Consider the following 14,726-nt stretch of genomic DNA (forward strand, 5'->3'; position numbering starts at 1 on the left):
CTTAAGCACTTCTCATATGGTTATCCTTGTATTGCGTGTTAGGCAATACTGATATCACGTGTAGGTGACATCTCAACCATTGATCATGTTGGATCTCTGGTAAGTCATGGATGTGCCATGACTATGTTGTGATAAACATTTATAAATGTTATTGCACTTATCACAACTTGGATATGATGAGAAACTAACCTTTCTCATAGACTTATCCTTAAGTATTGCGTGTTAGGCAATACTGATATCATGTGTTAGGTGATATCTTGATGAATCTTACAGATCACATGTTTTGGTGATTTCTCACATGGTCAGGTGATGGCTCTCTTACTTTTATCACATGTTAAAATAATACTTTATGTCACATGCTCAAGTGATGTTCTTCTATTTTGTATCATATGCCTTGATGGTACTTCTCATGTATAAATGATTTTTGCTGACTGACATTATCTTAGTTATGAAAAGGAAATGTGATGCAGGTTGCCTTATCTTCCAAAGCTAAGAGGGAGTGTTAATGCATGGTAGCTTATGCAAGATAAGATCTTCCTAACCTTCCTTGTTCTGTTATTTATCTACATGCTTCATGTCTGATTTATATTGCATATGATTATCGGATTGTACAAACGTTGCTTATCATTATGCTATCCGGCTAACAACCCGATAGCATATTAATGTCAATTGTTAATTGGCATTAATATGCTATCAGGGTATTAACCCAATAGCATATTAAATGCTATAAGTTATTGGGTTAAATTCGCCGATACATACTTGCTATCGGATGCATAAACATTGGCACCAATTCACATCTGTTATCGGGCTTAATTATATCGAGCATATTTGTTATCGGGTTTAATGAATAGACCGCTTCATTTGGCATTAACATTGGTTAACAAATGCACCGGTTGGATTATATTCATCGTGCACTTTGAATCATCGATGTTTATATGAACCGATTCATTAAATTGATCAGTCATTATATTATGATATTACAATATGCTATCGGGGGTTTTTGAACCGATAATCAGCATTGTGTTAATGGTATAATTGTAAAGGCACCGATCAATGGGTGCATTGATCGGTCATGCCTAAAAGGCATGACCGGTCAATACACCAATTGACCGGTTGCCTAAATAATATATATGCCAATTGAATTCATTTGGAGAAGACATAGAAAATATTAAATGATCTCTCTCCTTCAGACCTGCAGATAAAAAATCAGAATTATTAGACATTGACATAATTCCTCATATCCATATATAGCATTCATAGTTCATAACTTTTTCTTTAATTAAAATTGAAATAACTCTACAAAGGTTCCCCTTGAAATGGAAACAAAAGCATCCGCATGGTGAAATCATCTCCAATCACTTGGTTTAGCACGCCACCACCTAAAATTCCTGCTCCCCCTACAGTGATTTCAGAGGTTAATAAGGAAGCAGAGTTGGTTATCCCTGAGAACACCACAAGACAAGAGTCTGCTATTGATACAATTCCATTCTCTTTGGTCAGAATGAAGTAAGATAAAACAAAGGAACCTGTAATTTCACCATTCCCTCTATCTAGTTGATTTGACTGATGATGAGTATGAGGCAGGGGCAAGTGCTGGATCATTATTTGGATTGCAAACCATATACTTCACATCTGCAGCAGAAGAGGAAGAAGAAGAAGAATCCTTTATTAAAAGGATTGAATAGATAAGTCGAGAATATAAGGTTCCCCTTGAAATGGAAACAAAAGCCACAAATCTGCTTATTGAGGCCGTCCCACTATAACCCCATAAACCTAGTGTTGAAGAAAGACTGGAGATCAAAATTGAAGCCTTCTTGCCACATATAAAAGTAGAGACCCCTACCATTGATAAAGCAACTGATGTTCAGAGAGAAGAGCAACCACAAGTGGAAAGTCAAGAACAAACAAGAGAAGTAGAAACTCCTTCCAGTCACCAAGTTGTGAAACAAATGTCCAAGGATAAAAGAACAAATCACAATTCTATTGTTTGCAAAGCCACTCCTTTCAACTATATGAGTTTGATATATTCTTGGGATACTTAAATTATACATTGTCTACAAAAGTTGTGCCATAAGGTTTGTCACATAACAGCAACATTATATTGGATTTTTGCCTTCACTTCATTTATTTGAACCCACTTACTTCTTCTCTCTGTTTCTACTTCTATTTTTATATTGTCCGTTAATTTTGTGGATCAGAATTAAATGTGGATCAGAATTAAAATTTATCTTCTTCTATGTATTATCTATCACTGAATTGTTGTATAAATCTGATTGTCTTCTTTTATGTTGCAGGAGAGGAGGAGCATTTTTTTATTTCAATGTCCATTCTCACACATTTCATTTGGTATATGTAGTGAGTTGGGTACGGTCAAGCGATGCCTTGACCGGCCATGTCTTTTGGACATGGCCGATCAAGACATCACTTGATCGTGCCCCCTCACGATAATAAATGTTTGAATGAGAGACTTCATTATCTCTCATTCAATCATTTATCTTACTGAGGCTATCATGCATTAACACTCCCTCTTAGCTAGGTAAGATAAATGTAAAAGGTATTGGGAGCAATATTCATAAATCGTATGATGCTTATCTTGGGACCATAGTTTCAAGATGTGAATTGCCTCTGTCGGCAATTCTATTCACAAACTCTTGAGTGCATTGCCTCTGTCGGCGATTCTATCCATAAGCTCTTGTGTGGATTGCCTCAGTCGGCGATTCTATCCACGAGCTCTTGTGTGGATTGCCTCAGTCAGCGATTCTATCCATGAGCTCTCACGTGGATTGCCTCAGTCAGAGATTCTATCCATGAGCTCTTACGTGGATTGCCTCAGTCGGCGATTCTATCCATGAGCCCTTGTGTGGATTGCCTCAGTCGACGATTCTATCCACAAGCTCTTACGTGGATTGCCTCAGTCAACCTCTATCCATGAGCTCTTACGTGGATTGCCTCAGTCGGCGATTCTATCCATGATCTCTTGTGTGGATTGCCTCTGTCAGTGATTCTATCCACAAGCTTTTACGTGGATTGCCTCAGTCAGCGATTCTATCCACAGTCTTGAGTATATTGTTGTATAAATCTGATTGTCTTCTTTTATGTTGTAGGAGAGGAGGAGCATTTTTTTATTTCAATGTCCATTCACACAAATTTCATTTGGTATATGCTAAGTCACCAGGTTCGAATTCGAATTCGAAGTTCGACAGCTTTGAAATTCGAATGAGTTCGATGCGGAAAAAATTCGAAATGTATACAATTCGAATTAAATTCGCCATATGTAATTTTTAAAATTTTTTAATAAATATATGTAATATATCTATAAATTTGCATAAATAGTTTAACATTGATAAATAGATTTGAAATCATTACAAAAAGATGACACATTTATAAAATATAAACCGTAGGAAACATATGCTTTCACTATTGCAAAGATGTTCTTTTGTCAAAAAGGTACAATAACAATCAAAAACTTTAGAACTTTAAAATAACTCTAAGTCATCAAGAGCACTTGGCTGGGATGCCAAATCATCATCATCTGTATCACTACTCAATTCATCATCTGCAAAGTCAGGCTCATCTGCATTTGGCATTGCTATGCCTTCAAGAGTTTGTTCTAAAGAAGTGTTCTTTGCTGATTTGTTCATCAGCAATTTCAAATTGCTGCGAACATAGACAAGATCTCCCAACTTTCCAGTCAGCAATTTGTTCCTCTTTTTGGAATGGATGTGGTCAAAGCAACTCCAGTTCCTCTCACAAGCTGATGAACTTGCTCCCTGACTCAAAATTCGAATAGCAAACTCTTGCAGTTCAGGAGCTGATGATCCATAAGAGATCCACCATCTACATCCAAGCATACGTGGCGAGTCATATTTGGCTTCTGCCCCTCCAACCATCCCTTCTCCTCTCTTGTATTGCCAACTTTGATCTCTGATTAGTGCTGCAATTTCTAGATTTGGTACATACCTGCTAATGGCTTGGTAAAGCCCTGCCATGATTTCATTATCACCCCTTCTATCAATAGAAAACAACTTAGGCTCCAAAAAGCAAGCTGCTGCATGTAAAGGTGTGTGCATCATTTTCCATCTGCAATCAACTGTCTCCCATATCTGCATATATTCTGCTTCTTCATTATTTAGTGCTTTTTGAATAGATTCCTTACACCGGTCCATGCTTTCATAAAGCATGCCAAGGCAAGGAGTGTCACCATCAACCATACGAAGCACATCAACAATTGGTTCACATACAAGCAAAACTTTTGCTGCACTTTCCCAGAAATTGCTGTTTAGGATGATTTGCTCTATGTTCTTCCCCTTGGGACCTTTAGAAAGCACTGAACTTTCCCACTGATTGGAACAAATAACAGACCTCAAAGCTGCTTTTTCTTCAACCACTCTTTTCAAAGTGATATAATATGAAGCAAATCTTGTTTCACAAGGCCTCAACAATTCCTTTGATGCATGCTGCCTATAAATACTCAATGTGAGACGATGATTCCGTATGAAATTTGCAATTGCTCTCCCTCTATGAATAGCTTCATTTACCCATGGGAATTTAGCCAAGTCATGAAGCAACAAATCGAGACAATGGGCTGCACATGGGCTCCAATATATCTGTGCGTACTTCCTTACAATCAACCTCCCAACTCCCACACAATTTGCTGCACTATCAGTTACCACTTGAACCACATTTTCCACCCCTACTTCAAGAATGGCTTCCTCTAATATTTGAAAAATATACTCTGAAGTTTTCTTGTGGTTCATGGTGTCAATGACTTTCAAAAACACAACACCTTTAGGACAAGACACCAAAACATTAATCAATGGCCTTTGACACATATCTGACCATCCATCACTCAATATAGTGCAACCTGTTTCCTTCCAAGTGGCTTTGACATCAGCTAATTTTTCAGTCACTCTATCTTTTGACCTCTGCAAAAGAGTTGTCTTGATCATAGTTGAAAATCTCGGACTCGCCTCGGACTCGGCAAACCAAAATTTTGGACTCAGACTCGGACTCGTGAAAGACTCGCGAAAGACTCGGCAAAAAAAAAAACCGTAGTTTTACAAAAAAACATAAAGAAATTAATGCATTTAGAGAACATAAGTGCCATAATTGAAACATTACACATGTCATATGATCTACAAAGTACAAACACGCAATATTTGAAATTTCATCATTCATGGCAGCATATTCAAGTTTCAACTTTCAACTCTAAAATGTATAATACTATAATGGCAACATAAGTATATAAATGTTCACAAAATTACATATAATGATATGTCCAAGTCCAACTGCAAATGTGAAAAACAGCAATGTGAATGAACAAACCAAAGAGAAGACTACATCTTCCTCTTTGTATTTTTCCTAATATAGCTCAATTTTTCAGGCCTTGAGCTAGAAGTAGTAGCAGTGGGTGTTGTGGTATCTAAATGGTGAGATGATTCTTCTTCAAAGTCATAGTCCTCATCATCATCCTCATCTTCGTCCTCATCTTCATCCAATCTTGCTCCTTCTGCATCTTGTGCTGCTCCTCTCTCTATTTCTGCAATTTCTTCTTCGGTAAGGAGGACATCATCACCATCATTTTGTTCATTCATGGTCCAATCACCATATGGATCAATTTCATCCAAGTCAATGGCCTCATGTGAAACACCCTCCACCTATCTAACTCGAAGGCGAAGGTTGTACCGAACAAATACTAGATCATTGAGCCGCTTTTGTGACAATCTATTTCTCTTCTTTGTGTGAATGCTTTCAAAGACACTCCAATTTCGTTCACACCCAGAAGCACTGCATGGCTGAGACAAAACACGGATAGCTATCTTTTGAAGATTAGGCGTGCCGGCACCATAATTCTCCCACCATAAATCTACAAAAAACATTTAGAAATATTAGAATTGAGAAAAAAATGTAACAATCAAGTTTGTAGGTTTTTTCTTGCACTATTGAACTAAGTTACTAAATGTTTTACCTGGTTGTTGTTTTCCTCTCCTATCAATTGCTAGTTGTGATGAGAAGAGTCTCCCCTCTGCACTTTTGTAGATCTTGAACAATGGAATCAACATTTCCAAATTCAGAAATAGATACTAGATAGTCAAAGTGTCAAACTCAAATTCAATAATGAACATTTCCGAATTCATAAATAAAGATAGAGCAATTGCAAATGTCAAATCTCACCTCCAACTCATCAAGAACCTTGTCTCTCAACTCAAGATCAGGTGTCATCTTATCAATGCATGTAATAACACCTGCCATGACCTCCTCATCAGCCCTAAATGAATCAGAGAAGTAGAATTTCGGGTTCAAAAAGTAGGCGAAGGCATGTATCGGTTGGTGGAGTTGGTTTGTCCACCTATGATCAATGATGCACCAAAAGATTTCACATTTTCTTGCATTTCCACGATAGTCATGTGAAATGGCCTCTTTGGCCCTATCCATGGCCTCATAAATGAAACCCATTGGCATGCCCTCTCCATCCACCATACGAAGAACCCTCACCAAAGGTTCTGTCACCTAAAAAAAATTAAAACAAATTTTAAATTAGTACAAAATCAACCCCTAAAAAATAAAATCAGCAAATAGACAAGATTGTATAAACTTTACTTTTGTGTTTGTTACTTACCGCAGTCAACTCCTCTCCACTTTTATTGAACCCTTCATCAAAAACAATGGTCACAATCTTCTCTGCTTCAGGTCTTTTGGAGTATGCAGACCCCAACCAAGCATCTGACACAAACATCTGCTTAAGATGAGGAATGGCACTAAGAATGCTCTGCAAAGTGATGAAGTGGCTAGCAAATCGTGTCACTCCAGGTCGCACAAGGTCCTTGCCATTTGTGTGTTTTCTCATCAAAGCAAGCACCCAAGTATGGTTGTAGATGAATTTGGTGACACTTTTTGCATCTTCAACCACCTTCTTCACCCATCCAATCTTCCCAATGTCCTCTAGCACCAAGTCCAAGCAATGTGCAGCACAAGGACTCCATGTAATCGAAGGATGCCTCTGCATAAGCATTCTACCTGCAGATACATATGCAGCTGCGTTGTCCGTGATAATTTGGACAACATTCTCAACTCCAACTTCCCAAACCACACCATCCAACAGATTACACAAAGTCTCTGCATTTTTTATTTCATTTGAGGCATCAACAGACTTTATGAATAACATTGCACCATTTGAAGCCACCAAGAAGTTGAGAAGAGTCCTATTCCATCCATCTGTCCATCCATCAGATAAAATGCTGCATCCTTTTCTCTTCCAATACCTTTTCTGATCATCAACCACACCTTCTGTATTTTTCACAGCTTTCTCTAGCAATGGCCCACTGAAGTCATGACCTGTTGGGGCCTTAAACCCCTTACCCGCCACTGTACATGCATTAACAAAACTTTCCCAATACACATTGTTTGCTGCATTGAAAGATAGATTATTGTAAAACCAAAAGTTTGAAGCTGCTATCCGTGCTTGTTCATGCTTCTCTCTATTCCATCCTGTACCTTCAAGTGAAGGTTGTGCACCTGGAACATTGCGTGGTACAAAAAAATTAGGGTCTGATCTAACAGGAGTGCCACTAGCCTCACCCTCATTGTCACCAAAAGATGAAAGTGACTGACGACCCCGACTGTGACCAATGGGACCCGAAGTGGACAATGTGGGATTCATTGCAGCTGCTATGGCTTCTCTTGTTTTTTGCCTTTCTTCCTTATGCATATCATTCTCAGCAAGAATGGCCTTCATCTCTCTAATAATTTCAGGAGTTGATTTGGGGCATGCCTCCACACCATATCCAGGTATTTGTGCAAGGTGGTATTTTAATCTATTGATTCCACCAGTCATCCATCTTGTGCATTCGGTGCAAGTGACCTCCCCCTTTTTGCTTCCTGCAATCCCATATTTCCAAGCTTTATCTCTTTGTCTTCCTGACCTTGGGGTTGCCCTTGGAGTTGAACTTGCCATTGCTGATTTAACATGAAAAAAAAAAATCAGCAGGGTTTTATGGAAAATCAACAAAAAAAATGACAATGAATCATTTGGGAAAAATAGCATTCAAAAACAAGAAAAAAAAAAGAGGAAATAACTTAGGAAAGAAAATAGAAAAAAATTTGGCAACATATCCCCTTGTTTTTCAAGATTTTTTTCAGTTTCAAAACAATGAAATGATTCAAATGAAAAAAAAAAAAAAAGAGAAAAATCCTTACCTAGATCTCTCTTGCTGATTTTTCCTTCTTCCCTCTACTCCTCCAAACCCTTCTAACCTGCTCCAGCCAAAAAAAAACCAAAATGAAGTCAAAAAATAAAATAAAAACGCGGTTTTAACCCTCACGGGTGCGTTTTTCTGGGCCCGCAAGTCCCTGCGAAAGACTCGCGAGTCCGAGCAAAAGACTCGCGCGAGTCTTTGCGAAAGACTCGCGAGTCTTTCGCAGGGACTCGCTAGGACTCGCCACGCGAGTCCTAGGCGAGTCGACTCGCGGCGCCAAAGGACTCGCGAGTCCGTGGCGAGTCCGAGGCAAGTCGGAGAGTTTTAAAACTATGGTCTTGATAGCCTCTGAACTTGGGGGTGTGTACCCTTTGAAAAAACTCTGCAATTTTCTAAACTGCATTACGGAAATGAGGATTTCTCGCAACATTGAATGGAATAGCACTTGTGTAAAACAAATCAGCAACTGCATCATCCACCTGTTGTTTCTCTACTGGTTTCCAAAAGTTGTTCAGTGTTCCACTCTGTTTTGGTACACTCACCGCTTCGGATTGCACAGAAGAGGAAGACATGACAAATGTGAATCTAGATATATCTCCTTCAATTCTCTGTTTCTTTTGTGCCTTCTTCATTTTGCCTACCGTTGAAGCAGCCAACTCTTTCTCTAGAATAGCTTTAAGTTCTGGAGTCGCACCTATGCATGCTTGAACACCTCCACCTGGACCCCCTGTATTAGCAAGGAAGTGGTCCCTAAGCCTTGTTAAAGTTCCAATGCCTGACATATGTTACATTTGATGTGAGTTCCATTTCGGGTCACATGCTTCCATGCCTCAGAAGTTGATTTGGGAGGAGCCATTAAATGAAAATCTGCATGTTTGGAAAGAAAAATTAAAAAGCACACTACATTTATTTCAACCTTTCAAAATAGAAATACTTTTAAGTTTTAACAATTTCACAAATGACCTCTTAAAAATATATGATAAAAATATATAATATTAAACAATATAATAAAAAACCATTAATATAAAATTATAAATTATATAATAATAATATTAAACAACATTATAAAAAATAAACATTATAAATTTATAAATAAACATTATAAAGTATAAACTATTAATTAACCTAAAAAAATATTAAATAAACAACATTATTAAATAATAAACCTAAAAAAATATTAAATAAACAACATTATAAATTTATAAACATTAAATAAACAACATTATAAACATTATAAATAAATAATAAACCTAAAAAAATATTAAATAAACAACATTATCAAATAAATAATAATAAAATTTATAATAAACATTATTAAATTGTTTATAAAAATATTAAACCTAAAAAAAATTAAAAAAATATAAAAATATATAATATAATATTACAAACTATTAATATAAAATCATAAATTTTTAAACATTATAAACATTATAAATAAAAAAAAGAAATAATAAACCTAAAAAAATGGCGGCCTACCTGTGCAGGTCGCGGACTGCAGGTGGCGTCGCGGACTGGTGGCGACGCGAGCTGGTGGCATCGCGCACTGGTGGTGGCGTCGCGGACTAGTGGCAGCCGAGCAACTCCTGCGGCCGGGCAGACTGGGCTCCGTTGGCAACTCGCGTGGGCGTGACTACAACTCTTGCGGCCGCCCTATTTATAAAATCCGCAAGGAAACCCTAAAACGCAAGCCAAAAAAAATTAAAAACACTTTATCGCAAACCTTAAATTTTTTTTCGAATTTAATCGATTTTTTGCATAGTTTTTCAAGTTCGCCGAATTTCGAACTTCAAGGTTCAAATTCGGCCGAACTTGGTGACTTAGGGTATATGTAGTGGGCTGGGTACGGTCAAGCGATGCCTTGACCGGCCATGTCTTTTGGACATGGCCGATCAAGACATCACTTGATCATGCCCCCTCACGATAATAAATGTTTGAATGAGAGACTTCATTTATCTCTCATTCAATCATTTATCTTACCGAGGCTATCATGCATTAACAACCCTGAATTTGCAACTTCTTTCTTTCTCTTTGATAGACTCTAATATCAGTTTCACTAAATTGCATTAAAAATGTTAGTTTTTAATTCTACAAGCTAGCAAGATCAAAGCTCTAATACCACTATAATATCCATTTTCAATACTTTTATAAACTCTGCAATTTTTCATGATTCTTAACTATGCAATAGTTGAAAAATTGTGAAAGACTAAATAAAAGTTATTAAAGAACAATATTTATCATTGAAACCCTTTGCATATAAAATGTATTATTATTGCAGCAGGCTGGACACTTACAAAATAAACGGTGATAATACAACAAAGAACTCTTGGCATATATTATTCAAACTCCCCAAGATAAGTAGTAGAAGCCAAACTCACAAAATATGCTATGACAAGGGACTGCTTAAAAGGCACAACAGACACAAGGAACACCACAAAAATATTAAATCTTACAACCGGAATCAACACCAAAATCGTACTCCAAACTATTGTTACAAATATTACAATTGTTGATACAACTTCTGTTATTAAAACTTATCACAATGACAAGATACTGTAACAGCATTATTAGAATAGTACTGTAGTACTATAGTGGCAATACTGTAGCATACTAGAAACTGAAAATTAGCTGCAATTTTCTCTGCACAACTGCAATTCCTAGATGTCGCCTCAAAGAACAAAACGTTTTTGTCCTCTACTCTTTCCTAGAAACCAAGAGGTTTTTCATCTTCCAAATTTCTGCACTCTGAGGGTTTTTGTTTGGGAGAAATAGATGCACATAAGTGTTCAAGCTATCAAGTGATTTCTTAGATTGGATGATCTCCTTTGAGTGATTGCTTCTCTTTTATAGACTTCATTTTGGCATCTTTTATTTTTCCCTCTAAAAGTTTCCCTCCAAAACTGCCCACTTAAAATATTTAATAAAATATTACATAAGGCCTTTTTATCTCACATTTAGATGGCCCACTTTATTTAACTAATAATATTTTTAAATTGTCATTTGACAATGTTTTAAAATAATATTACTAGGATTAAGTTATTAACTTAAAACATTATTATTTAAATATTTCCCTAACTTTATCCTTAGCCTACAAGAAATAAAGAAATTGACTACAAATCTCCCAACTATTTATTTCTAAAAAGAGGACATGACACTAGATACTAATGTTGTCAAACTGAGTGATTCATCTTCTCACACTTAAAGTTGGGATGAGATCACTCCTTTCATCAGACCAGTGGTTTCCCACCCCACATCATCAGATCCATGGTTTCCAAAATGTCCCTCAGGTAAATAGGCGGTTTGAAAACTGTCCCTCAAGGAAACCAGTGATTTTAAAATTGCTCTCTAATGGAACCTGTGGACAAATTAGAGAGAACTAGAGAGAATTGAATGTTGAGGCAACTAGAAGAAGATGAATTCAAGCCAAAAAGTGAAGTTGCAGACTTGACAGTAAGATGAGTGATTAATAATTGTGTATCTTATCTTTGTACTTGTCTGTTCTGAGCAATAATTGTGATTTTTTTCCCAACCCTGATTTCTCAGGATAAATATATGGTGTTCTGGTGCAAATTTATTTACTTTTAGTTCTGTATTTTCAGTTCCAATAACATTTCAGTCCTCTAATTATGCTGTCATTTGAGACATTTAAGTACCATGGTAGTTTAATTGTGTGGTTTGCATATTTCTACTACATATTAGAGAAATTGTGTGATTTGTAATTTAATTAGGTGTAGATGCAATCACCCAGTTCCACTTTGTCTCTTCATTTCTAAGCAAGGAGACCTTTCAATGCACATTTAGGAACTTGACACACCAATATGAAGACATGCTAAGGGAAAATTGGAGAAGAGGAGGAAGAATTGAACGTTGAAACTTGAGGCAACTAGATGAAGAAGAATTCCAGCTGAAAAAGTGAAGTAGCAGACTTGACAGTAGGAACAACAACGAAAAAGCAAAAAACTGAACCTCTTATCTCAGTGCTAGTTTGTTCTGAGCAATAACAATCAAGTAGAAAGGAAACTGCTACTACCAACTGGTTTTTCCCCATCCCAGGGCTCTCCAGGATAAAAATCTTATCTTGTGATGCAAATCTCTTTACTTTCAGTTCAATATTTCCAGTTGCACTAACACTTCAGTCCTCTAATCAAGCTATCATTTGAGAAATTCAAATAGCGCAGTCGTGTGGTTTGTATATTTCTACTACAAATTAGAGAAAGTGTGTCATTTGTAATTTAATTAGGTATAGATACAATTAAATAAGATTGTAAAGCAGTTTCATTTTATATGTTTAAATGACTAAATGTAATTTCCAAGAGAGAAAGAAACCCTGCTCATACATTAAATATTGAAAAAAAGGGAACAAAAAGGATCAAAAGTGGACATAAATGAATTAATAACCAAGGATACTTACAAGTCAATTTCAATGGACTCCTGAATAGTTTGGATTTCCGATCCCAATTATTTGTCATATGCAAGCCTCATAGCTGTACCAAATATGTGAATATGAAGCAGTTCAGGAACAGAACCTGTACTACTCAATAAATATGGCACTTGGAGCATCAATTTGAGATAAGAGCATAGGCAAGTAGCTCAGATAAAAAAGTTGTCCCTCATAATACTGAAGCCTTGTCAAATGTTAGATCCGTTTGGTATCTGATGGCAGGAATGGTTTTTTCATGCTCAATACATGACCAGCCTAATTCATTCAGGAACTGTCATCATCACATGCCAACTTGGGACCTGTTTACAAGATAAGATCCAAAACTTGTAAGTATTTTTGCAAAAAGATATAGCCAGGACTACATTATTAGAACCTGAATACTCAGTTCATCAATTTAAGTTGTTTCAGATAGCAACCAAGACTTAAGGAAAAGTATTAACTAGTGAGAAAAAATTTCAAATGTGGAAAGGACTCTTTAAATAGGGAATGCCCAAACTATATTTGAATAATTATGATCCATTAAAGGAGCTTCTGGGGCTAGCAATAAGCATCATTTCTATGGCCCCTTTGATCAGAAAATGGATAGATATACACAATGCTCAATTTGATATTCTTTCTCTTAAATGATATCACTGCAAGACCTAGCATAGGAAACAAATCAAATAAATTAGCAAAGCCATAATGCATTTAGTGCCTCCCACGTGTTTAAACACAACTAGCAGCCATTTGAAGTTATCAAGTAATCAGGATTTGCCACTTTTTATGGGTTTCTTACAGGATAAAAAATTAATTTAATAATCCTAGTTCCTAACATGATATTACTATTCAAAGTAGCGATGTCAAGAATATGTTTAGCTAGAACCTGTGATATGTTTGAAATGGACTGTGCCTGGTAGAACTGCTCAAAACTTTGATTAGGCATGCTAAATATATGATACATCATTTCATATGTGAGGGTGTATTGTACATATGCAAAAAAAATGGACAACTATTCAGATGATCACTCCCCTTTGCCCATATGTTTGAGAACAGAATGTTATAGACTAGCGCAATTGAGTATCCAACATTTCCCACAAGAAATGCCAATAGTAACTAACAATCAGACATGATGAATAATAACATGCCCCTGCCATAAAACATTTTCACACCATCCTCAAGCAAGAAGAAAACAAAAATAATAAAAGGACTCAAGTGGCACTAGAGAGAGAAAGAAGGAAACTTGACACAGGCAGCAACTCTACTCAAAACAATACAATGGGTGAACAATTGGGAATGAATTGAGGGCTTTCATGGAGCACAACGAAAGAACAACTCAAGCTCTCATGGAGCAAAACAAGAGGACAACTCAATTACTCCTACAAACCCTTCAAAATATGAACAAGACAATTAGCACTCTTAGACCCAACAAAGCTAATGGGAGGGATGCCACTTCTAATCATTCTGAAAATGACAATAGAGCTCCGCTATGGTCAACACCAAGAATAACTAGACCATCCTTCTTACCTAAAGAAGGGCCAAAAAGAGAAGAAGAAGAAATCAATACACCAAACCATAACTTAGATGAACTTGCTGAAGCTTATTCAAGACTTGACCTTTGAAATTAGGAGAAATATTCCATTTAGGGAATATTGTGAGGCTGGAACAAGAAGTAACCCTAGAAAGGAGAGGGGTCAACCTAATAAAAACTTACATCACAAAGTAGGCAAGATGACTCTCCCTAACTTTGATGGATCGGGGAAGGTCAACTCTCATTCATGGATCCAAAAATTGGATACATATCTATCTCTTAATCCCATGATAGGTTGTGTTGTGAGGTATTCACACATCGCCCCATTGCAAATGGGGACCTGTTGTGACCATTTCACACATCGCCCCATCGCAAATGGGGACCCCCTCTTTTTGCTTGTTTTTCGCTCGTTTTCGCTTTTGTTTTTAGGATTTTGCTAGTTGGTTGGTTGTCTGGATTTAGGGCCAAGCCTTAGGGTTTTAAATTTTGCCTTTTCAAGCCAAAATCCAGTTGTTTTTTGAGAGCTTTTGAGCTTCTTTTCCGGAATGCAAATTTTGAATGCAATGATTTCGCCAAAATTGTCTAA

General features: G+C 36.7%; 2 protein-coding genes across 6 annotated transcripts in view; both read right to left on the reverse strand.

Moving 5' to 3' along the window:
* The window catches only part of LOC131060366 (pentatricopeptide repeat-containing protein At1g06710, mitochondrial), a 155,968-nt gene that overhangs the window by 43,576 nt on the left and 97,666 nt on the right, over positions 1-14,726 (reverse strand). For all 4 annotated transcript variants that reach the window (XM_057993551.2, XM_057993553.2, XM_057993552.2 and 1 more), the window contains exon 3: positions 12,604-12,932. The gene's annotated coding sequence lies outside the window, so the exon portion shown is untranslated. The remainder of the gene's footprint in view (positions 1-12,603; positions 12,933-14,726) is intronic.
* On the reverse strand, positions 5,244-8,256 carry LOC131060368 (uncharacterized). Of its 2 annotated transcripts, XM_059219912.1 has the most exons (5): positions 8,197-8,256; positions 6,620-7,956; positions 6,175-6,510; positions 5,969-6,041; positions 5,244-5,866 (listed from the first exon to the last, which is right to left on the reverse strand). In XM_059219912.1, exons 2-5 carry the CDS (start codon positions 7,952-7,954, stop codon positions 5,658-5,660), a joined length of 1,953 nt encoding a protein of 650 aa, XP_059075895.1. In that variant the 5' UTR covers positions 7,955-7,956; positions 8,197-8,256; the 3' UTR covers positions 5,244-5,657. The 2 variants fall into 2 exon arrangements, with proteins under 2 accessions (XP_059075895.1, XP_057849538.2); XM_057993555.2 differs by lacking the exon at positions 8,197-8,256 and having other exon boundaries at positions 6,620-8,096.

Source organism: Cryptomeria japonica, chromosome 4, assembly GCF_030272615.1.
Source record: "Cryptomeria japonica chromosome 4, Sugi_1.0, whole genome shotgun sequence".
NCBI classification, from domain to species: domain Eukaryota; kingdom Viridiplantae; phylum Streptophyta; class Pinopsida; order Cupressales; family Cupressaceae; genus Cryptomeria; species Cryptomeria japonica.

Excerpts from the sequence above, each read along its gene's own strand:
- LOC131060368 (XM_057993555.2), bottom strand. The coding sequence starts at position 8,044 with ATGCTATTTTTCCCAAATGATTCATTGTCATTTTTTTTGTTGATTTTC. Across the intron at positions 6,042-6,174 it reads AGGTTCTTGATGAGTTGGAG|ATCTACAAAAGTGCAGAGGG; the intron begins GTGAGATTTGAC and ends CCATTGTTCAAG. Across the intron at positions 5,867-5,968 it reads GAGAGGAAAACAACAACCAG|ATTTATGGTGGGAGAATTAT; the intron begins GTAAAACATTTA and ends TGTTTTTTGTAG.